Genomic DNA, 26,074 nt, shown 5'->3' with positions numbered 1-26,074 from the left:
CAGGGAAGCTGGAGAGAGGACCTTCATCAGGATTTGTAGTGACAGGACAAGGAGTAATGGGTACAAATTGATAGAGGGGAAGTTTATGCTGGATATTAGGAAGAAATTCTTTGGTGGTGAGAAATTGGAACAGGTTGCCCAGGGAGGCTAGGTATTCCCCAACCCTGGCAGTGCAACCTGATCTAGCGGGAAGTGTCCCAGCCCATGGCAGGGGGAGTTGGGACAAGATGGTCCTTAAGGCCCCTTTCAACCCTTAACATTCCATGATTCTATGAAATTGTCTTGTGCCAAAACAGCACCACAAACCTGTGCAAGTTTTCATAAGTGAGCAGTTATTACCAGTCTAACAGCTGTGCTTTATGTCCTTCTAGACACAAACTCTTTTCAGCCAGAAAAATAAAACATCCCCTCACAAGGTATCTTGAAAAGAGACCAATGGATAAATAAAAGCCTATTGTCAAAATGACACTGTTATCCAAAATGACAAAGTGTTACCCACTTCTAAGAGAAACCACCATTTTCTTTCACTCAAGACAAATTCAAACCATTAATCTTCCCTACAATTCCACTGACTTTAACTCAGTGGGTTAGAGGATGGTGCTAATAACAGCAAGGTTGTGGGTTTGATCGCTGTATGGACCATTCACTTCAGACTTGATGATCCCTGTGGGTCCCTCACAACTCAGGATATTCTCTGACTTCTGTTGTGCTTGATGGAGGCTACCACATCTGGAGATGTTTGCACAGACCCACCCGAGCCTACACCAAGCACAGGAGATTCACAGTTCTAAGTGTATCACAGGACTCGAAGCCCAGAAAAAACCATCGAGGAACCCACTGCTGTTTCCTCTGGCCATACATCACACTGTCCATTGTGACAAGTGCCCGCCTGGCTCCCGTGTCCCCAGGGTTCCACGGGAAGCTGCTGCTGCTGCGCCCGCAGCCCCACCCTGGCCACTCCGGAGCCTTGGCCTCAAGGCCAGGAGCTCTCGCCTTGCTCCCGGGAAGGAGCTCGGGGAGCAGCCGGCTGGATCCCCCAGCATCCCCCGGAGGCTGTGCCTATCCCGTGGGGTGCAGGTGGGTACCCGGAGCTGCTGTGGGGCGATCCCGGCTCAGGGGGATGCACAGGACGCTGCTCTGGTGCCTCCGCTCCCCCAGGCACGAGAGATGTGTCAGAGCTGTGCCCAGTGCCTTTCCTCCTTGTCTTTGTTACAAGCCTGTATTTACTAGCCAACCATTCTGACAATTCTCTGCCCCTTCCATCAACAGTTTGGCTTTCAAGGCTTATTTCTCTACTTGGTTTGCGCCACACAAAAGGTAAATTGTCTGTAGAGGATGATATTTTAGTTACAAAACCTCAGTCTTGCATTCAAAGTGGCTCTTAGGAAATACCCAACTGTTTACTCAAATTAGTTTTGAGATAGTCCTTTTAAACTCTTACCAAAAATGTGCCACTGCATGAGAATGAGCAGATGCACAATTGTATTAAAACCACAGTTTAACTGCATAATTTTTTCACATACTACTGTCTTGGGCCCTTGATGGACCTATTTCAGGGGTAATAACTTGCAGTACACAGCCCAGGCAAAGCATTATACTTTACCTGATACGATCAAAAGCCACATGTTTTTCAAATTTTTGCCTCATTGTGAGATAATAATGTTAACATTAAGTTTTAAAATTTAGCTTACCATGCATTTTAAAAGTTTGCTCAGCTCTCATCAACAAAATTATTATTTCTGTAGTTTATTTCATTTTATAGAACATCTGAAGTCCTGAATGAGTCAGAATAAGGCGTTCCTGCCTCCAGCTTCCCAATTCCAAGTGTTGTTGGCCCATATTTTTTTGACTCTGCATCCAGGCCTGAATACTTTTAACACATTATTTGAAAGGCAACAATAAACACAAAAGTATGAAAGCTTGATAAATCCTCCCCTCCCACCCCACTGCCCCGAGAAGTGTCAGCAAGAATACAACTGAAAGTGAAGGTACAGAGAACAGGAGGGAAAGACACAAAATACACAGGAAAAAAGAAAAATATTTCCCAGGTGGAACTCCTGGCCCGGGGATGCCTCCACAACAGCATGCCTTTAAGAATTAGCATTGCTACATAAACCAGTATTACCCAGCATTTTCTGCGATTGGCTGTGTTCAACGAGGGTTTGTGCTTCACTGTTTTTTTTGGCAAAGGTTCATATGCTCACAACTTTAAGTAAACATTAAATCCAGCTATGCAGTCCTGATCCTGAGCTCTTGTACACAGCAGCTCCGGGGAACTCGGCATGAAAAGAACCTGAGTGACATCCACAGCTCCAGTGCAGACCAGGCAGATCCTGACACAAGTCACTGTGCTTGGAAGAAAGTTACTCCTTCATTTAGGAAGATTCCAGATGCTTCACACTTGATTTGCTTCTTTTGCCAGCACAATGAAGGAAATGTCCTGCTTCTGCTTGACTTTTTCTTCCTTGTTGGAACAGATGGTGAAGGCTTACAAATACGTGACGGGTATTTTTTCAGTGACTCATAGCTCAGAGCCACAGGTTTCAGATGGTGATAAGAAGCTCACCAGGATGGATGTAAGCATACTTGAGGAGCAGTATGACCATATAAAACAGAAGCAAAAACTGCAACCACACATTATTGTATATAAAACAGGTACGTTTCTATTTGTAGGAAAAAAATGCATATGTTATGTAAAGATTATCTCTTTAAATCTTTAATAACATCTAGTTTGTTCTTTTTGTGTTCAGCTTCAAGAGAAGTAGAAGTAAATTTCTTTTCTGTCATTTTGGGGTTTTATTCATTTTGCTGAAAGGTGGTTTTATATTTATATCAATAAGCTTCATGTCAGTGAAATATTATTATGTATTTGAAACAGATTAATATATTTGAGGTAAGGTATTACAGGTTTTATGTATCAGTAAAATAAAGTTCTAAACATAAATAGTAACCCTTACAATAACCATGTTCTTCATGTCCATGGAAAGTGTATTTGTGCAACATATTCTGTAATATTTCTGCTCTTTTGAATGCTTCCATCTTTTTCCCTTTTCTGTGTAAAGAAAGATTACAGGAAGCAATGGCAAATATCAAGTAACAAGCACAAGTTGGGGTTTTGTTAAAATATAACTTTAATTAAAAGTCATGGTGGGTAACTAAGAGCTTTGAACAAAAGATCCTATTTTGAAAGTATTATCAGTGCCTATTGCTTGGAAAGTGTATGAATAGAAAAACAAGTAAGAATATGTATCACTCATCTACCTGTCATGTCAAACAGATTTTATATAAGAAACTTGCAATTATTTTAAAGTTTTTTGTAAGATTATTGTTGACAATACCACACTGATGCATTAGCTTTCCAAGTTAGTGATATTGAGAATACTAAGACGACAAATGAAGTTGTCTTCTGAATTTAATTTTAATTAAAAACGCATGCTTCATTCACCCTTCATATTAGTATTCAGCTCAACAAGTGTAGAACTTAAGTTATTTCATTCTTTACATTTTCCTCTATATTTCTAAGCAGTTCTAGCATTTGGCTGTGTCAGAATTCATGATCAAAACAATTAGAAAAAAACATGTAATTATGAACAACAGACTTGTTTGTTCAATTTTTTTTCATCCAAATGTTTTGAAATTCTCATGTTAAAAGAATTTAAATCTCTGTGATGAAGAAAGGAATATATATACAAGCTTATTTTATCAGATATCAAAAAGCAGGTAACTTGATGACAAACTAGCCCATCTAATCAGTTAAAGCAAAAATTTGTTAGTTAAAGAAAGGGAGCAGAAGTCTTTATTGAGATTAATTAAAATGAAGTTTCAAATATAATGAATGTTATTACAGCAGATTTTTTGCAAGGCCATTTGAAGATTAAAATATGTAAGAAAGTTAAACTGCAGATATTTTGAGGAGTTAAAATACAGTAGGGCTAAAAATCCACATACAAATATTTTTATACACATGCACATTCCCCAAACATTCACAAAACCACATAACCTGCTGCACTTAACTTCTGTCTTCAAACAACCTGTGTGGAAAGAATTCATATCACTGTTAGAATTTGGGCATTTTTTGTTATACTGAGTTCTCAAGGTCCTAAAAGTTTATCTGACACGTTCCTGTGGAAGCTGGGAAAACCTATTACATGGCTCAGCACTTTGCACCTGTTACATGCATCAGTTTTCAGGAATATGTGGAGCAGAAATGAACCAGGACTGCCCTACACTAGCCTGAAATTCCAGGTAGTTCCAAAAGGCACTCCATGTATGTATCAGTGATTTGTGCTGACAGGAAATTGTTTCCCTACCTAGAGGGTAAAATTATGGCTGTGCTGGGAAAGGGGTGACAACAACAGCATCACCACAAACCCCACACACACACACAAAACCTCAAAGGCCAGACACACAAACCCTCATGGAAAGAGAACACCTCCAGTCCCTCGTACTCTTAAAAGTCCCTGCCAAAGGTCTTTGTTCCCACCAGTAAAACCCCGCTTTGCTCCTGCCTGGCAGAGCAGCTGTCCTTCCATGGAACCACAGGGATTTTGAGCACTGTAGGCTTGTTGCACCACAGCTGGAATGGTAACTCCAAGTTTTCCAGAGGACTTTTAGCTTTGTATGTCATTTTCTGTCTGCAGGAGTTGTAAAATCGTGGACCTTTAAATAGAATTTAAGACCTTCTAACTTCTCTGGTTTTTGGACAGGGGTTAGTAACCAAGAAGATACCTGAAAACAACTTTGTTCTGTTTCTTCCCCAGTATACACAGCCACATTCATGCTTCTGCCCACTCCTGATTATTTGAGAACAAAGACCATGACAAGATTTGAAAGGCACCAGTTAGGGGATAATACAGCAGTGCATTCATTATTTATTGGCTAAGAAGCTGAAAAACAGTATTTACTTTAGGAATTAAGTGGGAGTATTCAGCACATGCAGTCACAACAGAATAAATACTGGGGCTCTGACTGTAGAAATCTCTTCCAAGTATCTCCCAAGCTAACTTGAGATAAAATTAACTTTTTCCACTCTGGAACCTTAAAAGTTGGAAGCTATTAATGATTAATTAAAAGTCTAGAACCTATTAATGATGACAGGATATGGCCAGATTGTGAACAACAGTGCAACAAGGCTATAATACACAATTTACATGGAGGAAAAAAAAAGACAGAAAAACAAACAGAAAGAAAGGTCTGTATAATTGCAGCTTTCTTGAGAAGTTTGGACAGTGCTGGAGGTGTGTTAATTCAATGCCCAGTGGTTCAGGACTATCGCGTTTCCATCCAAGGTCATTGCTCAATTTTGTGTGCTGCACCTGTAGCCAAGTAAGGAATCAAATCAACCTTGAACTCAAAACCAGTGCACACTATTAAAATTGGACTAGATTTGTCACCCTGAACTTTCTGATCAACTCAAGACAGATCACAATTATTCTGATGACCAGTTCATAAGGTTCTGGATGTTCTGATGTTGCCTATCAATGTCCGTCCAGCCAAGAGCACAGTTAACACCACAAAAACATGCAAAGGTGCTTCACCTCAGTCTCTCAGTTCCATTCTCTCTTGGTTTTTCTCTCACATACAGAGAACAAGCCTTGGTTTTCACAGCTTGGTGCTACACTGTGCTGTTTTGCAGAACCCACAGGGCCCTGATTTGCACGTGGACCTTTCTGTAGCCAGCCAAGCTCAGCTTTATTTCTTGGATAAGAAATAGGCATTCAGCTTTATTTCTTGGATGAGGTCCAGTCATAACTTTGATTCTCACTGTTGCATGGTAGAGAACTGTGTATTCTTATGTTCCTGAGTGGGGTCACCCTAAGAAATTCTATCAACACAACTCACTGTACAGATGGATGCACAAACACCTGTATCTCAAAGCTCTGCACGTGCCTCAGTCTCCTTTCTCCCAGTAACGTGGCATGAGAGCCAATGTGGTCTGACATGGTTCTCCCTCCCAGCCATGCTGCAAAACAGCTCTTATCAGATCAACCCTTCATGTCCAAGGAGCAGAAAAAGTTCTGTGATACTATGCTGGGGTTGTTGTTTCAGCAGTGGGAGAGAAAGGCAGCAATGAAAGCCCTTGCGTAGCAAAATCCCTGTTGTACAGGTTCATTTACTGCCAGTGAATCAGCTGGGTCTCACATCTCCTACTACTTATTTGTAAAGATGACACAAAAGGCAGCTATAAAGCAGATGTTGTGCTGTTGGATTTTTGTGCAGGCAAAAAACTGCCTACTCCTACTCAAACTAGCTTAATTTCAAATTCAGGGTTACAATTCTTTTAGAACAGTTTTTCGGAGACACTCAAAATATGATCAGCACTCTTTTATGTCTACTTTTCTCCCTTTAATGTGTTTCAGAACTTAGATTGCAACAGACACAGTCACTACAAGTCAACCCTGTAAATAAGGCGTTCTGTACAACTCCTACTTTAAGCTATATTTATACCAACTGAAGTATATTTAAGTAGTGTCAACGAATTATCTTTAGTGTAATAGATCTGTTTCTGTTCATTCCCAAAACACAGGAAACCAGTCATGTCCAGCAATTTGATGACTCCTATATGTAATTAAAGTAGCATTAGCATTTCTGTCCCTAATATCTTAAATATTTTTAACAGGAACTTTCATAGTGCTTTAGAAATTAAGCTATAGGGGTAGAAGAATAAAAAAAAGGAGACCAGAATCTCTCCAACTGTTACAGCTACTCTATACCATTCACAGAGGAAGTAGATTCCTCTAAGCTATCATTCAGGCAATGCTAGTGTGATAAGCTATTTACACAATTTATACTGACTGGAACTGTAAAATTGCAGTAAAATATTAAAATACAAGCCTATAATGATCCCTCATTGTGAAAAAGAAGGCATTCAACAACTTGTTTCATCTGGAAATACTCACAATATTATTAAGCTGTGAATACAAACTTCAAACAGTATCAAACTGAACATTTTTGTCTTTCAGATTACAGCACTTGCCAACACACTGAGCAAGTCCCTACTCACCTCAAGATGTTTTGCTTACAAGCAATTCATTACTGAAAGTCAATTCTCAATCTGTGCTGTTAATGAGTCTTAGAGTACCAGTTAGATCAATATTGATAAATTTCCATTTTCATTTGACTAAAACTAGGATACCTTTTATGCCCTCAGAACAGCAACAGTAAGCATGAAGTAATTCTACTCCTAAACCTGGCATCAAAAGAACTTGCACTACTCTCAGCCACTGAAAGAAAGAGCAGTTAAAACTCATGTTAAAGCTTTTCAGATGAGTTAATGCTGCTGAAATCACACCCTTGATTTTTGCCACCATAGTAACGTGCACAAATGCATTTTTCCTGCAGGTGGACATGAATCTCTTCTGCCAGAATCAATGATCAACCCTGTGCTAATTAATAAGAAAGTTAAAAGATCAAAGTCATTTAGAGGAGACGTCCCTGTCAGAAAGGTCACACTGGCGACAATGAACGGTGGCGACTCAGAAGATGACTTGCTATGGCGCGTCCACCTGGGAAGTCACCGCCTGGGGCAGGCCCTGGGACAAGGAGATTCCTGGGATCTCTCCCACTGCAACAGCACACCATGGAGTTTTGACAACCAGAGACTGATTTCAAAGGGAAATGGCACACCACAGACCAAGGAACCAGCAGGAGCAAGTGAACTGTCGGAGCTCGGGCAGCTGGGAAGTGCAAGCGTGTTGAACAGTCTCAGCAAAGAGAACGGCTGCAACATTTACAGCTCCTGCCAAAAGCCTCCTCTGAAATCACCCACTGCAGCACTTTGGGCACATCAGCAGATTTCTGCTACAAAATGCATGCCAGCCTGCAACAAACTGAACTTTTACCCTTTCCCAAATAGGAAAGGGCCCAGAATTTCTGAAGCTGCAAGGAGGCTTGGGTTGTATGTCTCACCATGAGGATATTCTGTAATACCTAAAACTTAGTCAAAACCTTGACTAAAACTTAAAATAGCAAAGTAGTCCTTCTAGTTACACAGATCAACTTACTGAGGGTTTACTGCTATTATTAGGCATGGAAGATTCTGACTATATATAATCTTTAATATCTTTACAATTTTGAACATATGATTTCACCATTCACTTTCAAGATATTCAAGATAATTTCTGATGTATTTTTTAAATCAATTAATAAAACCTCTGCTCATTTCTATTGCTGTAATGAGACTTAGTAAATATAATTCCTTTCTGATACATAAATTTTATCATAATATATTTTTTTTTCCCATCTATCCCCAGTGTTTCATTAGAAAACTAATGAGGTCTCCCCTTCTGCAAGATCTTTAGAGGGAGGAAATCCTCTCTTGCAGGTGCTTTTCAATGACACAAACAGGATCTTTGTATCACCCACTTCTGGCTGCAAGTGCTGAGACAGGTCTCTTTTTCAATTGTAGTTTTCACAAAAATTTGAGATGGGAAATGCCTCCTTATTTCATACTGGGTAGCCATGGAACATCATAGTAACTGGTTTTTTTTTCTTCACAGTAGTTAAAGTATTTAAAGAAGGATTAGGAAGGGGGGAAATAAGATAAAGAATAGATATACCTAATAGATCAGGGAAAAATAAAAGATAACAATTAGTCCACATGAAACAAGAAATTACCTGGAAGGAAATACTTCAAAATCTTCATTGTCCTTTGACTGATTTAGTTATCTTAATTAAACATGGACCTTGAAAACCTTGGTTTTAAAGTCAGTGCAGGTTTATGCATGGACTAAGTAACTAACTCGTCTGCAAACTCTTTCATACAAACACTTTGTCCTTTCCTCAGGCTTCTCTAGCATATTACTGTGCTTTGTACTGACTGGAACTAATTTAGAACAGGCATTTTTCCTTTGGAGACTTAATTTCCAATTTAATTTCCAAAGACCTTATGAAGGAGCATTTTCAGAAAGTTTTCATTTGTTAGTGGAGTAGCTTCAGTTATGAGAAAAGTTGCTATACTAACATTTCAAGAGACTGGGATATTACACACACACAACTGTCTAATGAGAAAATTACAGGTTTTTTTCCTAAAGCAGCTGTAGTGAAAATGAAACGGAAAAATAAGAAAAAAGCCTAAAACTTCAAATACTAGAAAGTCCCACTTCTGAAAGGCACCTGATCTGCAAAACCTTTCCTGTTAACTTCCTCATGTTTGGCCATCATGGGCAGGAGCTTTCATCACTGCTACCACAGATGTAGTCAAGTTTCAAACACTGAAGACTGCCATAAAGCAAATTTACTCTGTCAGTAGGCAAGCCTTACTGATTTATGCACATGGGGGAACATGGAATCCTGAAATTCTAGTTCAGTGTCTTGTTCACAAGCCCATGATCCTTCTGAGATTCCCATTTCCAAAGCTGGAAACAGTACCCTTATGGTTGTTTGCCTGACTTCCTAAGAAAAATGTTAGGACAGCCCTGCAGGTCCATCCATTCTAGAATAAATCACACTGCTGAGCAATTATTTCAGTCACACATAAATAAAATAGAGTAAAGCAGAATGAAATCCCTTTGCTGCTGGGACAGCATGCTGCTGGTCACATGTAAGAATTAGCCCACATGAGTTGTAACTGGTGTTACCCATTAAAAGAAAAGTTTGTCTTTTACAGGCACAAAAAACATTCCAGGAACAAGCCCCAACCCCCTGAGGACCTCAAATACAAAACACAGTATTAAGCAGCCCATGTTGTACAGCCAAATCCCTGAAGCTTTTCTCCCTGCTCCCATTCCCAGACATTTTGGGGACTGGAAGTGACACTAAGCCACAGTCAGCCTCAGGTGGTGTTTAGCACCAGGTTTTCCACACCCCTCATGTATTCTTCCAGCCCAGTCTCTGAACCCAGGTTAACTTCTGGCAGCCCCACAACCAGGCAAGATCCTGCCCTCCCCCACTGATGGGGAAATACAAACTCCCACGCTAAATCTCACCTGCAACACTGCTGCCTTCAAAAAAATACAGGAAAAACCCAACCTGCACATCTCTGCCTCATACACATGGAGGTGACAGATGTGGGATGGCTGCAGAACACTCACCCCCAACCCAGCCACAGCCTTTCCTGGAGGGACAGTCCCTCAGGCAGCCTTGGGGACCCCCACCACATCCCAGGGATGAGCCATCAGATAGTCTGGAGCCAGAAGGTGCTGCTGTTGTCACATTAACCAGTGTGCATGCAAAAAGCCAATAATTACACACTTGAGAGAGACATTATTTATTTCAGAGTTGTACAAGCCTGGGTGCTGGTGGTCTTCCACAAATCAAGCACACCCACTATCAAAACTTTTCACTATTTATACATTTTAGCAAACAAAGCCATTATTGTTCATCTGCTACAAGTTGGATAGTTCTTCTCTTAATTAGTATTCTATCTTCTCCTGGTTAATGATTCTCTCACTTATCCTAATAAGCACTTTCTCATCTTTTGAGTCTGTGGGTTTCTTGGGTCAGTTGTGATGTTTCCCTGCCAGAATTACCTTCTACCCAGTTGGAGCTGATTTCAGAACAGTTACTGAGTTGGTTTTAATTGTTTCTTCCTTATCTTGGGAGTTCTGCCAGATCTCGTGGCCTGTAAATTCTGCATTCTTCGTGTCCACCATCAGTAACGTTCCTTCTTCCCAAGCTCTGGTAGCCTTCCCCAAGGTCTGAGATCATTGAAACATGTTGAGCCCTAAACCTTAACACAGCAATTCTACCAACAATTAATTTGTTTTTCCAACATCTGGATGTCACTTAGAGCTTGTAAGCTGCTGTTTCACGGGTTATGTCTCACAGAACCACAGAATGGGTCAGGTTGGAAGGGGCCACAGTGGTCATCTGGTCCCACCTCCCTGCTCCAGCAGGGCCATCCTAGAGCACGTGGGACAGGATTGTGTCCAGATGCTTCTGGAATATCTCCAGTGAGAGAAACTCTTCAGCCTCTCTGGGCAAACTGTTCAGTGCTCAGTCACTGCTCAGGGGGGAAGTTTTTCCTCATGTTCAGACAGAACTTCCTGTGCATCAGTGTGAAAAATGCCAATCACTCGGTTTTTAAAATTTTAAAAGTTTAATAATAATAAAATAGTTATAAAAATAGTAATAGAATTAGAGTAATAAAAATTTAGAGTTAGGACAGTTACAAGACAATAAAAAGCAAAGAATTACGGACGTCCAGATGCTCTCGGGCACTTAAGCCCGATAAGCATGCCTTGTGAACAAAGGGATAACCCTTAAAAACCATACTCTGTTGCATATTCATATTACTTCATGGTTATGCATACATTCTATTCAAAATAAGAAACTCTGCCTGGAATATGTCAAATACTTCTTCTAATCCCCACGGCGTCTTCGAGTCTGAGCAAGGCCTGGAGAAATTAGCTTCTTCTGATAAGAGAACCATCAATTCCTCTTCTCTGGAAGATTTAGGTGTTTTGGGATTGTTCTCTCAAAGCGAGTATCTCATTCTTTAAAAAAAAAAAAAACCCACATACATAGTTTCTATTTTAACTACAAAACTACATTTACCATACTATTAAAACGTTAATACAGCACCTCTAATCAATATTAACATAATACATATGGTATTCAATTTCATATTTGCGAAAAGCCACTGATAAAATATGCATTTTTCACAATCAGTTTCTGCCCGTTTCTTGTCCTGTTGCTGGGCACCACCAAGAAGAGCCTGGTCCGTGCTCTGGGCACCCCTCTTGAGGCACTTACACAGATCCATGGGGAAAATCTCCTCAGGGACAGGATGACAGCCTTAAGCTGTGCCAGGGCAGCTTCGGTTGGATATTTGGAGGAATTTCCTCATGGAAAGGAAGAGCAGGCACGGCAATGGCAGCCCCGGGAGGCGGTGGAGTCGCAGACGCTGGAGATGTTTAAGGCAAGGCAGGACACGGCACTCGGCGCCACGGTCTGCTTGACATGGCGGTGTTCCTTCACGTCAGACTCGATGAGCTCAGAGCTCTTTTCCAGCCTAGCTGACGCTGTGACTCCGTGACTCCTTTCTTTTCACTAGGCTTGAACTCACGCCGAGACCAACCACCGCAGAACAGCGCAGCGAAGGGAACGCGGCCGGCGGCGGACACGCCCCGGCGCCTCCGAGTGAGGGCAGGACGCGGGCATGGCGGGCGGGGCGCGGCTTCACGCACGGCACGCCCGGCTCCCTGGGCCTTCCGGGCTGCCGTAGGAGCCGGTCCCGCTGCTCTCCCTCAGGGACAGCGGCCCTCGCCTCCCTCCCTCCCTCCCTCCCTCCCGGGAAGCCGCTCAGGGAGCGGCTGCCTCCTCCCCCGAGCTTCCCCCGGCGGCGGCTGTGCCGAGCCCGCGGGGCGCAGGTGGGTGCCCGGGGCCGGGCTGACACCGCCGCGGTGACAGCGGGGGACTGGCGGTAGCGGCGCTGCCCGGGCACGGGAGGCGCTGGATGTGCTCCTGGGGAGGGATGAGGATGCCCGGGCCCGCGGGGATGGGGCTGCCGTGCCTGTGGGTGTGCTCGTGACGCTGCTTCGGCGCTTCCCCTCCGCCAGCCGCCGAGGAGCGTGTCAGGGCTGCGCTTTGCTCCTTGCTGGGGGAGATTGGTGTGTCCTGCTTTATTGCCAGCCATTCTGACAATCCCCTGTTCCTTCCATCAGCCGTTTGCCTTTCCAGCCTGGTGGCTGCATCTTGTGTCACTCATCTTACTTCTCCACCCGATTTATTTTACATAAAACTGGCCTTAGAGGGTGGCATTTTATTTACAAAAGCTGAGTCTTGCGCTCAGAGCGTTGCTGAGGAAATAACCGCGTTGTGTACTCCAGTGAGTTTTGAGAAAGTCCCTTTGAACTCACCCCGAAAGTGGAATTGCGTTTGCAGCGCTCGTGGCGTTCCACAGCTGATGGAAGAGTTAGTCGCAAATGTTTTTGCTGCGGATTCTAATGCAGTTTAGTGATGGTGTAATGGAATTTATTTTAAGTGTTAGAAATGTTACATGTAAAATCATAGGTTTTGTGTTTGTGAAAGCAGAAGTTTGTTTTTCAAATAGAGTGTTAGTAAGAATAAGTTTAACTGGAGACTGCAGTGATGTTTTCTGTTTTGGTAGCTTAATTAGAAATCACAAACTTGCCAAGCTGCAGTATTGATAAACAGATGTATGACCAGTTTATAAATGTCACCTGTATTTACAATTCTTAGTCTTAAGCATGGATTGCAATTTTAAATTTTATCTGGGTGACCCAAAACCATGAGTAACTTTTTTTTTTGTAAATATTAAGCAGAATTATGGCTATAAAAATGGGTCTTCAGCATAACTTAAAAGTGGGAAAATGATGGTTACAGGCTGTTAATGAGAATTCCCTGGTGTGTTTTGGGAAAGGGGGACAGCTACATTATTAGCTACAGTGCAATGTTTTGAAAATTGAGTGGCTTTGTCACTTTTAGCTTTGTGAATGCCGTTGTTTGCCTTGGCTCTAAAATAATAGCAGCAGCATCCTAGCAGGAAAAAGAATGTGTGTTTGTCTCTGCTGGCTTTGACAGACACTGTGCAAATTGCAGCAGTCCAGCTGGAAGGGTTGTTAAACCGAGCACTTGCCCACTTCATCCCTCTGACTCCTGTTTAGGGGACACTGTTGTCAGTGCAGCTGGCAGGGAGCTCTTTGTAGCTCAGTAAAACTGGGCTTGAGGTAAGGCTGACCGGTAGACTTACACAAATGAATATTTGCCTGTTTTTCCCCCCCTCAAAGAGTGTTTTTCTGAGCCAGGAGACGTTTTTGAAACTGGGGGAACTCTTCCCTTTTCTCCTGAGAGCTGTGTGCCAATAAACAGGAATGAAAGATGGAAACCACTCTGAAAGAAAAGTGAAACTGATTAATCAAGTTCCATGGCCACCTTAGTGCACCTATGCCAACATTTTCAATGCTTTTCTGTCTCATTTAAAGGACATTTTCCCTATGATTCCCAGTGTCCAAGAGCCACAATTCTCCCATGCTTTATCATGCACCTAGAGTTTGGGATTTTTCTGTTGAAATCTCTGCACCCACCTTCCCTTGCCCTCTTGTGTGCCTTCCCTGCTTTTTGGGGTGTTTGGGTTTTTTCCCAGGGACATGCTGATTAACTCGGAGTTTCCTGCTTTGTCTGAGCTGAATCTGAATTGGTGGATCCAGAGCAGGGCAGAACAACTGAATTGTCAATTTTGATACATAGACTGCAATCCCAGTCCACATGAGGGGGTAGGAAGAGGTTTCATTTGTCTTGAAATTGCAGGGCCCTTGTAAATTATCCCTACTCTGATCCAAATTTCACCCTCTTTTCAATTATTTTCCATTTTTTCTCATAGTTTGGCCTCAGTTTGCCCTCCCCACCAAAATAGATGGAATGAATTTTATACTCATCATTTATTGCAGACTTCGAAAATGTCACTTCTTGAAAAGCAGGATATCTTACTACAGGAAAGCTGTATTAAAGGATTGTTTATTTTTCTCTCTTTTCCCTTCCAACTGTGCTTTTATTTTAAAAGAATGGCGCAAAAGAAATATTTGATAGCAAAACTGACAAGCTGCTTAAGAGAGGACAAAATTCAGCTATGGAAACCACCATATACAAATGAAAAAAAAGAAGCTGGTGAAGAGATGAAGGTAAATATTTTCTCTGAGTGGATGTCATACATCTTCCATGTCATACTGCTGGTGCATTTTCCCAGTTTTTCGTGTCATTTTCTCAGGAGCTTGTACAGAAATATTCATCCAAGCTGAATATCAATAAGAATGATGCAGAGAATATGCTTGAAGAAATACGGTGTAAAGCAATTGAGCGTGGGACAGGAAATGAGAATTTTAAAGTGACTGGGATTGCAAGACTTGATATATATCTGCCTCGTAGAAAAGTGAGTAACACTGCAGAAAAGTCTGCATAAGTAGCTTTGTTTTGAAGTTTGAGTTCTAGATCTGTGTCTGTGCAGATGTTTTCACTACAACTTTTTCAGGTGTTCAGTAGGAGTGATCCGTGTCAGGTATTAAAGAAACGGACTGGGGGAATTACATATTTGAATTTCCCAGGTATATGGAAATACCATGGCAAAGGAATATAACATTGAGGAGATGAGTAATTTTTCCCTTTAGGATTTAATGGCAAACAATCTTTCAGTTAAGAAAAGTAAATTAGATTTAAGTGTCTATTTCAATTTGATTCCTTCTCATATAACTGCTTGTATTAGCAATAAAGAACAGATGTATTTTTTCAGCTGTAGAATACCTAAGGTTGATTCAGCATATTGGTGTCACTTGAACTTGGGAAGGAGAAGCAGGATTTTCTGTTGTGATGGCACTCACCTGTTCCCTTCAAAGATCCACAGAATTACAGAGTCACAGAATCATTAGGTTGGAAAAGAGCCCCGAGATCATTGAGTCCAATCTCTAGCAACCACCACCTTGTCAACTGAACCATGGCACTCAGTGCTTCTTCCAGATGTTTCTTGAACACTTCAGGGATGGAGATTCCACCACCTCCCTGGGCAGCCTGTTCCAACGCTCAGCCTTCTAGAGCAGGCTCCTAAAAGCTTCTCCAACAGAGAACTGAATTAAGTTTTGCCTTTTAGAGTCAGGTTTCAACTCCTATTTTCACGCACAAAATACTCCTGTGGTGAAAAATAATTACCTGGGCTAAAGGGTAGAGAATTTTAAGTGATTGCCATGCAGTTAAAACAACCAAGTAGTTTCATAATTCTACTTTATAATGCTGCTGGGCAAATAGGGGAATGAATTAATTTAAAACTCCAGTTTATCTAATCTGGGACCAGAGACACTAATAGGAATTAATCATAACTTAGCCAGTCACAGGTGAGTGGCATAATTGCAGAGCACAGTTAAGATTGGAGGTGCATAATTAAATTAATTTAAATTGTTTGGTTCTGAATTTAGGTTTATTTAATTCTGAATATCCTGCTGTTATAATGCTTATTTTTAGCACTATAACAAGTACAGAACTGGAAACTATTACTATGTATGTCCAGCCATAACTCTCTAAATATGATTGTTATTTGGAAAATAGATGTCATTGTAGGACAGTTAATTAAGAAAATGTCCAAAGTATCTTGATACCATGCTTTTCCTTCCCTCTTTCTTTTCCCCACCTAATATAATTACTACAGAGCAGGAAAATCCCGCTGGAGACCAGTCTGTTCATCACAGGCAAAGAGCTCAGATCCCAGTAAGTGCAATCACCCTTTGTGCTTCTCTCGTGAGACACCACCCTGTCACAGAGCATTTAAAAAAAAAGGCAAACAAACCCACTTTTTGTTTGATTTAAGCTTTTTCTTAGCATGTATTCTCTGAACAGGATGTCCAGTGTCCCTGTAGGGCAGTTCTTCATGGGAACAGCTGTGGTTTAACAGATGGAAAACAGGAAAAAGACAGTTCTGTGTAAATCCCCAGCAAGTACCAGTGTTCCAAGTCTGTAATCAGGCAGATCCTCTGAACAGTGAACATGACCTTCTCTTTCTTTTGTGTTTTTAAGCCTAAAAAATCATATTCTATTCTGTTTTGCTTTTTCCCTTTTTGTATCCCGGGTTTTCCCTATATGGTACATTAAGCTCTCTGATGATGTTATTTTACTTCTAGCAGCCTTTTGTAGCAAAAACTTTAAGCCATTTATAAGCACTTGTTTTCAAGTTTTATTGCTATTGAAACAACAATATTATATAAACTTAAAAATTTATGTTCACAGATGAAATTATTTATTTCACAGGATAGCACAGGAATATGCATTACAAGAGAATGCTGTCAAAATAATCATAAATAAGAAGCAGCTTGATCTGGGTATGTATCTCTAGTTAAAGATACTTTTATGATAATTTTCTAGTTTTCTGCTTCTCAGAAAGAAAAATTGCCTTGCAACTCTATTAATTTCAGAGATTTCCAAAAAACAGCTGTTATATTTGTCAGTTTCTGATTTATGGGAAATGTATTAAATTATAATAATCCAAATTCTTAAATAAATTAGATAAATTAAAGGAATATTGTAATGAATGTTAGAAAATCCCCTTTTCTAACGTTGAAACACTGAAAGTGCACATTTAAGAGAAACTCTAAATTTCTTTAAAAACCTTATTGTATAAGAGCATTTTCAAAGACTTTTTGTAATGCTTTGCCCATGCTCAACCTGTCAGACATGTGGGAAGTGATGATACAGCTTTTTCTTAGCTGATGGCCCTGGAATATATCAGAATTAGAACCACAGAACTGACAGAAGGAACTTGGATTCAGTTCCCAGTTCCTCTGTCCTGTACTCTTGTGGTGTATGATCCTGGACATGTTTTTATTGCAGTTTTTGCCTGAAGAGCAATAAACTGAAATAGAAATAATGGGGGTTTTTTAATGTTTTGGGAAAAAAAAAGGGAAAGAAACATACCAGTCACTTCAAAAGCACTTTTAAGACCCAAGTCTGATTCTAAATTTTGCTGACCGTGTCAGTAATTTTTAGGGGCTTTGACTGAGTCCTCAAGTCTTGCACTTTCAGTAGTTCCAGTAGTTGAATTGTATTAATCACACTCTATTTTGCAGGTAAAACCCTTGAAGACCAGGGTGTCACACACAATGCAAAAGTGATGGTGCTTCAACTGGAACAGAGTGATGAGGAAACCAAAAGAAAAGTTCAGGAGGAAGAGCTTCAGTGTAAGAAAGAAAAAGAAATAAATGACAAGATGCAGAGAACTAAGAAGGGTTTGGAAATTCTAGCAGAGAGAGGTAAGTGGGCTTGTTGGGTGGGGGGGGGAGTTGGGTGTTAGTTAATTTTTGTGCATCAAAAATTACATTCCCAGAGGCCTTTCAACATGGAAAAGTGCCTATACCATGGCTGAATTTCAGTTCACACTTTTCTAGGTTTTTGCCTACTTGAAAACTGGATTTTACGCTGGCTGAAACTTTTTTTTTCCACCATTTTTACACAACTAAAATGCTACAAAAAACGTTGGCACTTTGAGAAGGATATAATATGAATCAATTATTTAATTAGCACTTGGCAGTTAAGGGACTGATGACTTGTGAGAAGCCTTAGATTTGTTGTAGACAAAAGCACAGTGCACAATGTGTTTCAAGTCATTAAACACTTTTTTTTTTGTAGTTTAGCTATGGCTGTGTGTAACCATGGTTTCCTTGTGCAGAGCAGCTCATTTGTCACTGTCATCTCTAACATGGCTGTGGTGTTCTCATTCCCTTGGGATGTTGATTCCTGGCAACTGTGGATTAAGTTAAAGGGATATAGTTAATTTGACAGTAATAATTCTTCAAAATGAGATTGTATTTGTGAACTGCAGTGCTTGGTGGTGAGTTTAAATCACTTCTCTATTCCATTGTTCACAAATCCACAAGCAGGGAACTGTGAAGCTGAGCAGGTCACGAATTCCTGCCGAATGCAGAAACACCCGAACAAAGCTTCAAAGCTGGTGACTTCTGCTTTCCTACCACAATATCAGATTTTGAACACATGACAGAAATATTTGCTTTTTTGGACTTAAGGGGTGGTTTAGACCCCAAATATTGAATCCTGAGTTGGGTCTCTTTCTGGTTTTCGCCAGTGTCAGTTAGAGCCAATGCCAGAGTCCAGAGCAGAGTCTGTAACAGGCTCCCAGGCTGAAGGTTCTGTGAGAAGTGCAGTAAGGGTTTAACAATCCCTTTGTTTCACATGAGAGAAACCACAGGGCAGAAGCTTTTAACCTCAACAAACTCTTCCTTAACTGCCTTTTGTCTACAAGAGAATCATCTTTTCATTGTAAATCAAATGGAAGTGAAAACAAAATTGGTAGTTTGATAACAAGCATTAAAGATGTGGGGAAGAAAAATACTGAGCTGTATTTTTTTCCAGCTTTATCAACTATGCTCAGCTGTATTTTTTAAATATTCTAGCTTTAATAGATAAATCATTTCAAATGCTATGTTGTGTGAAATGTAGGTGTTTCGTCTTCTGCAAAATAAAACTTGTTTAAAATTCATGGAACTTTTGATATTGTGTCTAAATTTCTGCATGCACAAGGCTTTTACCACAGTGACCTTTCAAGAAGTTCCTCACGTTTACCTGGCCAGAGCCACTGTTGGTTGGTATATCCAGAAAAACACACATGCTGCCTTTATACGTAGTTCTGATATTTTTTTCTTTTTTGCTGTTTTGTTTAACAGCATTACTAAAATAATGTTACGGCAGCAGCGTTGCTCTGTTGAAGGTGGTGTTTAAATTTTAAACTTTTTTGTATCTTCCAGAGGAGTACTTGGATGCAGACTCTGTCCCATACCTAGATATAGCTAATCAAACTGGAAGGTCAATTCAGATTCCTCCTCAAGCTAAAAAAGTAAGTGAAAGCATCTTACAATGCCAGTAAGATGGCTCTTTAAAGCTGTGAAATATTTAAAATATGGGATTGAAATACAGCCAGACTTTCTGGGGGCGTAACCCTGGGCCCACTAGATGTTTGAAATACAGTTGAAGTAGAACTCTGTAGTGGGGAATATTTCAGTCACTGGAGACAACCTCTGATTCCTGGTCTCATTGCAAGTCTAATCTGGAGCTGACCCCTGTGTGGTCCATATTTTCCTTTGGGGTTTAAGACAGGCTTTAATTTTGTTGATCTTAGTGCCTGTTATAAATTTTGGGTGTCCTAGAAAGGCATGCAAGTAATTTGTTTCTTAGGCCTTATTTCCATTTGTAAACTTGATGAGTCTGCATGCTGTTCTGATGAAGTGCTGAACGTAATAATTCTCCTGAAGACTTAAAGCATCCAGTGTTCAAGTGAATAAGATTTCATCAGTATTGATCAAGGATCAGAGGAAATATTGCAGGTTGTTTCTCTCCAGAATTATTATTACATTTTCATTTGTTGCACTGCAGGAGTGTTTTCCTAACACATTCAAAATTTAATTTTCAGTTCTGGGGTTTTTCAGGAGGTGAATTCTTAGGTTTTGCAAGATAATTGTGACAGCAAAGCAAAACAAGTTTGGTGCTGTTAGGAAGTGCAGCACCTAGAAAAATGCAGAGCTTTGTATCACTCACCATTGAAAACCTCTCTGGGGTTGCATACTTAAAGTAAGCTTGGTGCAGCATTTCATGTGCCAGTAACATCCGTTGCTTTTAACTAGACAATATCTGACATTATCAGATGGGAGAAAAGTGTGAAGCAGTGGGAGATAGCACTGGTCTCACAGAACTGATACAGTCGTGTTTTTCTAGGACTCTGGTGGATTACTTGGATATTTCCTTTTAGCTCTTTGATTTGGGAAGGTGCCGTCAAAAGTCTCAATCTGTTTTTCTAGGCACTTGTGCTGGCTATGGGTTACCATGAGAAAGGCAGAGCATTAATGAAGAAGAAAGAATATGAAATAGCACTGCCATATTTGTTGGATGCTGATAAACACTTCTGGTAAGAACATTTTGAGTCCTTTTGTCTGTCTTTACTGTCAGCCCATAAAGGAACAGCACAGCCTCTACCTGTGCATATAAATCAGGGCCAGTTTTGCCTGGGGTTGCTCCACACCCCCTCTTGCAGATGGGAAGGAGCAGATAAAGCTCTGACTTGCAGTGACAGGTGGCTTCATGTAGAACAGCTGAAACAGATACTGCCACTGGGCAAGTTAATCTTTCATAACAACATAAACAGAAACTGTCAATATTCATGTACCAGGTTATAAATTTCATTAGCTTGAGAGACAGTTACGGATATTCATTTGCAGTTGCTCCTGTGAAGTAATAATTTCTTGTAAAAGGTGGAGCAGATAGCTGAGGTCAGTAACCATTCCAGGGCTTCTGCAAATAAATTCATTTCCTATCAGCTGTCAGAGCCCTAAATTGTTCTTTTGAGATCCCAAAAGTAATACTGTTCCTGTCTGTTTCTTATCTGTGTGGGTGTGCAAGGAGACGGGCACAGTTCTCAGCATGTTCATGTGCACTGAGGCAGTTTCTCCCAAAGATTACACAGGGTTTTTTAATTCCATTATGCTTTTAGAGATGCCATATTAAACAGTAGCCACAGCTCATTTTATTGCTGTAATGCTTTAAGATGCAGCATTGGGATCAGTCGTGTGTGTCAGTGAACGGAATGGGGGTTCAGCATTTGATTCTCATTCCCCTGGCATCAGTTTGCTGCCTCAGATGCAAAGAGTGTGCTTTCTCCAACCTGAGTGTGCACACTTCTAATGTTGTTTTATGCATGTTAAAAAGTGGTGTGGGGGAGGGGAAATAAACAACCCTCTCCCAGAAAAAAAAAAAATTGTTTTATTTTGCAGTGAGTGTAGCACAGAGCTGCTGAACACAGTTGATAATTATGCAGTGCTGCAGCTGGATATAGTGTGGTGCTATTTCCGTCTGGAGCAGCTGGACTGCCTGGATGATGCAGAGAAAAAACTGTCCACAGCACAGAGATGCTTCCAGAGGTGCTATGGGGAGAACCACGAAAGGCTTATTGACATCAAAGTACGCTGGGTTTGACTTAGGGTGGGATTTTTTTTCTACATGTATTCAGTTACTGTTCAAGTATTGCAAGACTGGCTTTTAGAAGCTTAAAGTTTTCCTGTGTATCATCAGCCTGTTACCTGGTTCTGCAGTTGTCAGCACAGGGAAGACATTGGGCCTGGCAAAAAGGTCATGGCAAACCTGTGTTTATATGCACAGACATCATCAGGGGTTTAGGTGTGGTGCTTTATCTGCACACTGAGTGTCACAAAGCCCTGACTGCGTCTTCTCTAAATGTGTAGAGTGTTCTGTTGATAATGAACTGGTGTTCTACCACATGCTTCTATCTACATGATTCCCCCTCCTTCTCTAAACAATTCCTTAGGGAAACTATGGTCAGGAGAAGGTTTTATTTCTACGGCTTTACCTCCTTCAAGGGATTGGGCACTACCACAGTGGCAGAGAAAAGGAGGCTGCAGAGTACATTCAGAAGGTAAGACACCTTTAGGTAAAACTCTGGAGTCCTTCACTCCAGCCCCTCAGTTTGGGTTCCATCTTGAACCTGTTCTTTGCTTACTCAGAGAAACGGGGAGGCATTTTTTGTTTATATTTTAACAGTATAAGTGGTGTCCTTTTGTTCTTCCCATATCCAGGCATCCTCTTTGTACGGAGAGCTGTCCATAGATCCTGATAAAGTGGATCGCCTGTCACTCCTGGGATTCTCGGAGCAGGAAGCTCGCCTTGCCCTGCGAGCATGCCACGGGAATGTGGAGCACGCTGCCAATCTAATCACCAACAGGAGAGAGGTAAGGGCAGTGAAAGCATTAAATCACAGATCACCTCAGCTGGGGTGTCCATGAGATGTGTGTAGTGTGGCGCTGAGTTAAGGACTTGGATTATCCCGCTCTGGCACTGTTGGTGTAGCTGACAGGTGGACGTGTTGGCACAAGTTTGAAACCAAAATTTAATGCACTAACAGGGGAAGCTCTGTCTCAAAACAGATGGGACAAAACATCCACGTGGCTTCCCAAAGACCTGTGGTTGCACTACAAAGCCACACAGAAAGGCTTTGCACCAGTGTTTGCTACTCAGCAGTGATAGGGGAGTAAACCACCAGCACCAAGCTGTCACTCCCAGGCTGGGCTGCCCCCTATTGTGGCTTTGTACTTGGAAGATCCAGGAGGGAAAAAAGATTTTTTTGTGCTAGAGTGAGTGAAGACAGTGCTGTCCAGATCTGAAGTGATGTTTGGTAAGCTGAGGAGGCACTTCTAGACTTCAGACAGTGAAGTGTGGACAGAAAAGCCAACTGGCTGAGGGAAGACTGAACAGAACTCCCTGGCTCCCTGCCCGGTTCTGACTGTCTGTCCTTGGCAAGTCTTGTCTGTGGGCCCATCTGCCAAATGGGTTTGTCACTTACCACACAGGGCCTGGAATAGCTGTGATGGCACCAGATCTGACTGCAGAGCGGAAGTGTGGCGACAGGGCTGGCTCATGGAAATGCAGCTTTATTTAGGAACGAGTGTCTGGCAGCACAGTCTGTATTTACAAAAAAAAAAAAAAAAAAGCCTTTTCCTCAAGAGATTCAAACTTGAAGCAAAAAAATCCAAGAAACCCTACATGCACAGTCTATGTGTTGAAGCATTCCCATGCACAGTGAGCTTTGCAGTGTCTGTGCTCTTGCAGGAAAAGGCTCAGATCAGGAGGGAGGAGAGAGCTAAAAGGAGGCGGCGACTGGAGGACATCAATACCCTGAAAAGTATGGGCTACTCAGAGAGAGCTGCTCAGGTCGCTCTTCAAAAGACACAAGGAAACCTGGACCAAGCCTTTAAGGCAAGTGATTTTTCAGTAGAAGTAGTGTTGTACAAAAGAAATTTGCCTGGGATTTTTTTTAATTGTTCAGCAGATTCTTATTTTCTGTAGTCTACATTTTTTTAGTTCATAGCTACCTTTTCTGAACTGTAATGTCTGAACTTGCGCTTCCTGACCCAGTAAATCAGATATCACTTGAGTTGGCTGAGGTTTGCTTATATCAACCATTGGGCTGCATACACCACTGTGCTGAGGACTGTTGTACCTCTGTTGCTCTATTCTAATCTCTCTCTGTTTTCTTGCAGTTTATTCTTGACAATCCTGAGTTACTCTTGGAAGAAGATGATGATGATTCCATGGCCATGGACCAGTTTCAGGTTTCCCAAGAAAGTATTGAGCAAGTAAGCTAGACCACTTGCTTTCTAGTGAGTTGGTTGTCTTGCTTCTGAGTTGCGCTTGCGAAGACAGCAGATTTTCCTGAAGTAAAGCTGTACAAATATTCTTGGACCCATGTTCACTCAGGCTGTCACACTCCAGGGTCTGACATCCACTCACTCTTCATGATGAAGTCACTGTAATTTGTGTGTACTTCCTGCCCATTGCACCAGCCTGTCATGCGTGGATGTGGAGGGAAAGTGTGGGCACTGTAATGCTCTGTCCCAAAAAAGACAGCAAATGAGAAATTTATTCAAGTCTCTAAACTCTGCAGTGCTCAAGGGACAGAGTTGGAATGTGTATTTCTCATGACAGGCTGTCTGACAAGCTCGTCAGTAGTTAGAGTGGCTGTGTAATTGATGTCAGGCAAGAAAACAGTATTGCCTAGGAAAAACACATGCACCCCCCCGATACACTGGAGTGCTTTGAAGTTTTCTCTTGAAAACAGAAAAAGAATTGGTCTGGTACTAGGCAAGAGCCTCTTGATCCTGTTCAACATCCCCATGCCTTTAATAGGTCACTGCCCTGTTGTTAACTGTTCCAGTAAACCAGAGTCAGTGTCCTGGAATTCCTGGCATGCAGCACTTTTCTCTGTGTGAGAGGGTGACTGTCAGATGCAGAGTTGGATTCCTGTCAGACCCTGGTGTCAGATGAGCTTCGATTTCCCCAGATTTTCTATATTATTCCTTTTTCCCCTCCTGCAGCTGACGTACATGGGTTTCAGCCGTGAGTCAGCAGAACAAGCTTTAAAGGTCTTTAAAGGGAACATCCACGTGGCTTCCCAAACCCTTGCTCATTATGGGGGAGTTCTTCCCCCTTCACTGCTGCTGTCCTCAGAAGGATCCAGTCCATCAGAGGAATCCACTTCTTCCAAGGACCTGCTCACAGAGTCTGCCGGTGAGAATGTTGCATCCAGCAGGGTGGGAAGGGAAGGCTGTTCTGGCTTTTGTAGGAAATAGTTAAGCAATTTCTGCTGAAATAGTGGCATAGGGCACAGGGCTGCAGTAATGCTCCAGGCTGTTGTTATTGGGAACACAGTTACAGGAAGGCAGCTGTTGTTCCCTGCAGTGACAGCCACAAAGGGACCAGAGGAGACAGGTACCAGCTGCAGGCAGATGCAGCCCAGGAGAAAAGGTGACACTCAGGGTGTCCTGGGCAGGGCGAAGGAGTTTATTCCAGATCTGTGCTCTGCAGGTGGCTGACCTGCTCCCATACTCCTTCATCATGTCCCTTACAGAATAGAACCATAATTGGTAACTTTCCACTTAACAAAGAAGAAACTTGCACATACTTTTTCTCTCGTTATTTGTCAGAGCTGTAGTGATCCCTGCTGTATAATTAAAGGCTTCCCTACACCACATTTAAATAATAAAGAATGGCCATCCTGCCTCTGTCCTTTGCAGAGTGATTGTGAGAGGTGGTTGTGCAGGAAGGGGCTGGCAGAGCAGCCACGCTGGTGAAACAGGGAGAGGGCACCAGCTTCTTTCATTGGTGAATTCACTGCTGCTGCTTTTTATTGGAAGGTTCCTCTAGTTCACCAACAGATGAAGACATGGAGACTGATGCAGTCAATGAAATCCTAGAGGATATTCCTGAGCATGAAGAGGATTATCTGGATTTAACACTCGAGGAAGAAGAGCAGATAATTCATGAATACTTATCCTATATACAAGTACCGCAGCACTAAATCCCATTAAATCTACTTTAGTTATGTGTATTTACCTTGTCAAATTGAGTTTGGATTATAAATGCACCTTCAGCTTATCTCTTACTAAGGCCCTGGAATTCCATTAAACTATAGTTGGAATACTTAATTCCTGCTTATTTGTAACTCTGCTTAAAGCCTACATTTGTGATACATTGTAATTTTTTGTCATAGAAAAATAGAAACGTTTATTTTCAGAAGAAAATTTAATAGAACTAAACTATATTTTTATTGTGAAATAAGTTAACTCAGTAAAGAAGCATTTCTATACCATTTTAAAATACCAGCTTTAAAAGAAAAGCATGAGTTTGTAAATGAGAAACCTTAGCTCATGAGGCTGTAGAGGTATATCAGCTTTCCAACTTTTCTTCTGAAAGATTTCTAAGAGACATTAATGTATCTGTTGTGCATGAGTTTATACCGTGTTCTGCTTGTCCCTTCTTACAGGTGTTACACAGGCAATAAAGGTAACTCTGTGCTGCTTCTGCCTTCGGTGAGAGACCTCTGTGCTTTGTTAAAAAAGTGGGAGCTACCTGGCAGGGCCTGTCCTGGGACTGGGGGAGTGAGGTACTGGAATGTCCTTTTCTAACTAAATAGCCACTTTCCCCAAGCAGCTCTGTTTAACTTCTGCAGGTGTGTGGCTTAAGGCTGATGGATTTCCAGGGGATTACAGGATATTCTGCAATGAGCTATTGAACAGAGCTTGGTTCCGGTGCTATCTCAGTAGTTGTGTTCGGCTCCAGCGTT

At 41.5% G+C, this 26,074-nt stretch overlaps 2 protein-coding genes across 2 annotated transcripts; both read left to right on the top strand.

Moving 5' to 3' along the window:
• Window positions 1–973: 973 nt before the first annotated feature.
• C1H9orf152 (chromosome 1 C9orf152 homolog) lies at window positions 974–7,988 on the top strand. The gene is given in 4 exon segments (XM_068175114.1): window positions 974–1,077; window positions 2,423–2,655; window positions 7,342–7,850; window positions 7,852–7,988. Coding segments are annotated over 3 exon segments (813 nt in total). The 5' UTR covers window positions 974–1,077; window positions 2,423–2,426; the 3' UTR covers window positions 7,927–7,988.
• Window positions 7,989–12,128: 4,140 nt separating this feature from the next.
• NUB1 (negative regulator of ubiquitin like proteins 1) lies at window positions 12,129–25,815 on the top strand. The gene is made up of 15 exons (XM_068175080.1): window positions 12,129–12,311; window positions 14,465–14,582; window positions 14,669–14,830; window positions 16,094–16,152; window positions 16,690–16,760; window positions 17,505–17,687; window positions 19,197–19,285; window positions 20,244–20,350; window positions 21,213–21,399; window positions 21,764–21,871; window positions 22,032–22,184; window positions 23,062–23,208; window positions 23,493–23,588; window positions 24,327–24,519; window positions 25,146–25,815. The coding sequence occupies exons 2-15, from the start codon at window positions 14,466–14,468 to the stop codon at window positions 25,307–25,309; spliced, it is 1,836 nt and encodes a 611-aa protein (XP_068031181.1). The 5' UTR covers window positions 12,129–12,311; window position 14,465; the 3' UTR covers window positions 25,310–25,815.
• The last annotated feature ends 259 nt before the right edge of the window (window positions 25,816–26,074 follow it).

This window comes from Anomalospiza imberbis, chromosome 1 (genome assembly GCF_031753505.1).
Source record: "Anomalospiza imberbis isolate Cuckoo-Finch-1a 21T00152 chromosome 1, ASM3175350v1, whole genome shotgun sequence".
In the NCBI taxonomy this organism is placed as follows: domain Eukaryota; kingdom Metazoa; phylum Chordata; class Aves; order Passeriformes; family Viduidae; genus Anomalospiza; species Anomalospiza imberbis.
Note: the sequence above shows the minus strand (reverse complement) of the source record. Positions and strands in the feature narration are given on the sequence as shown.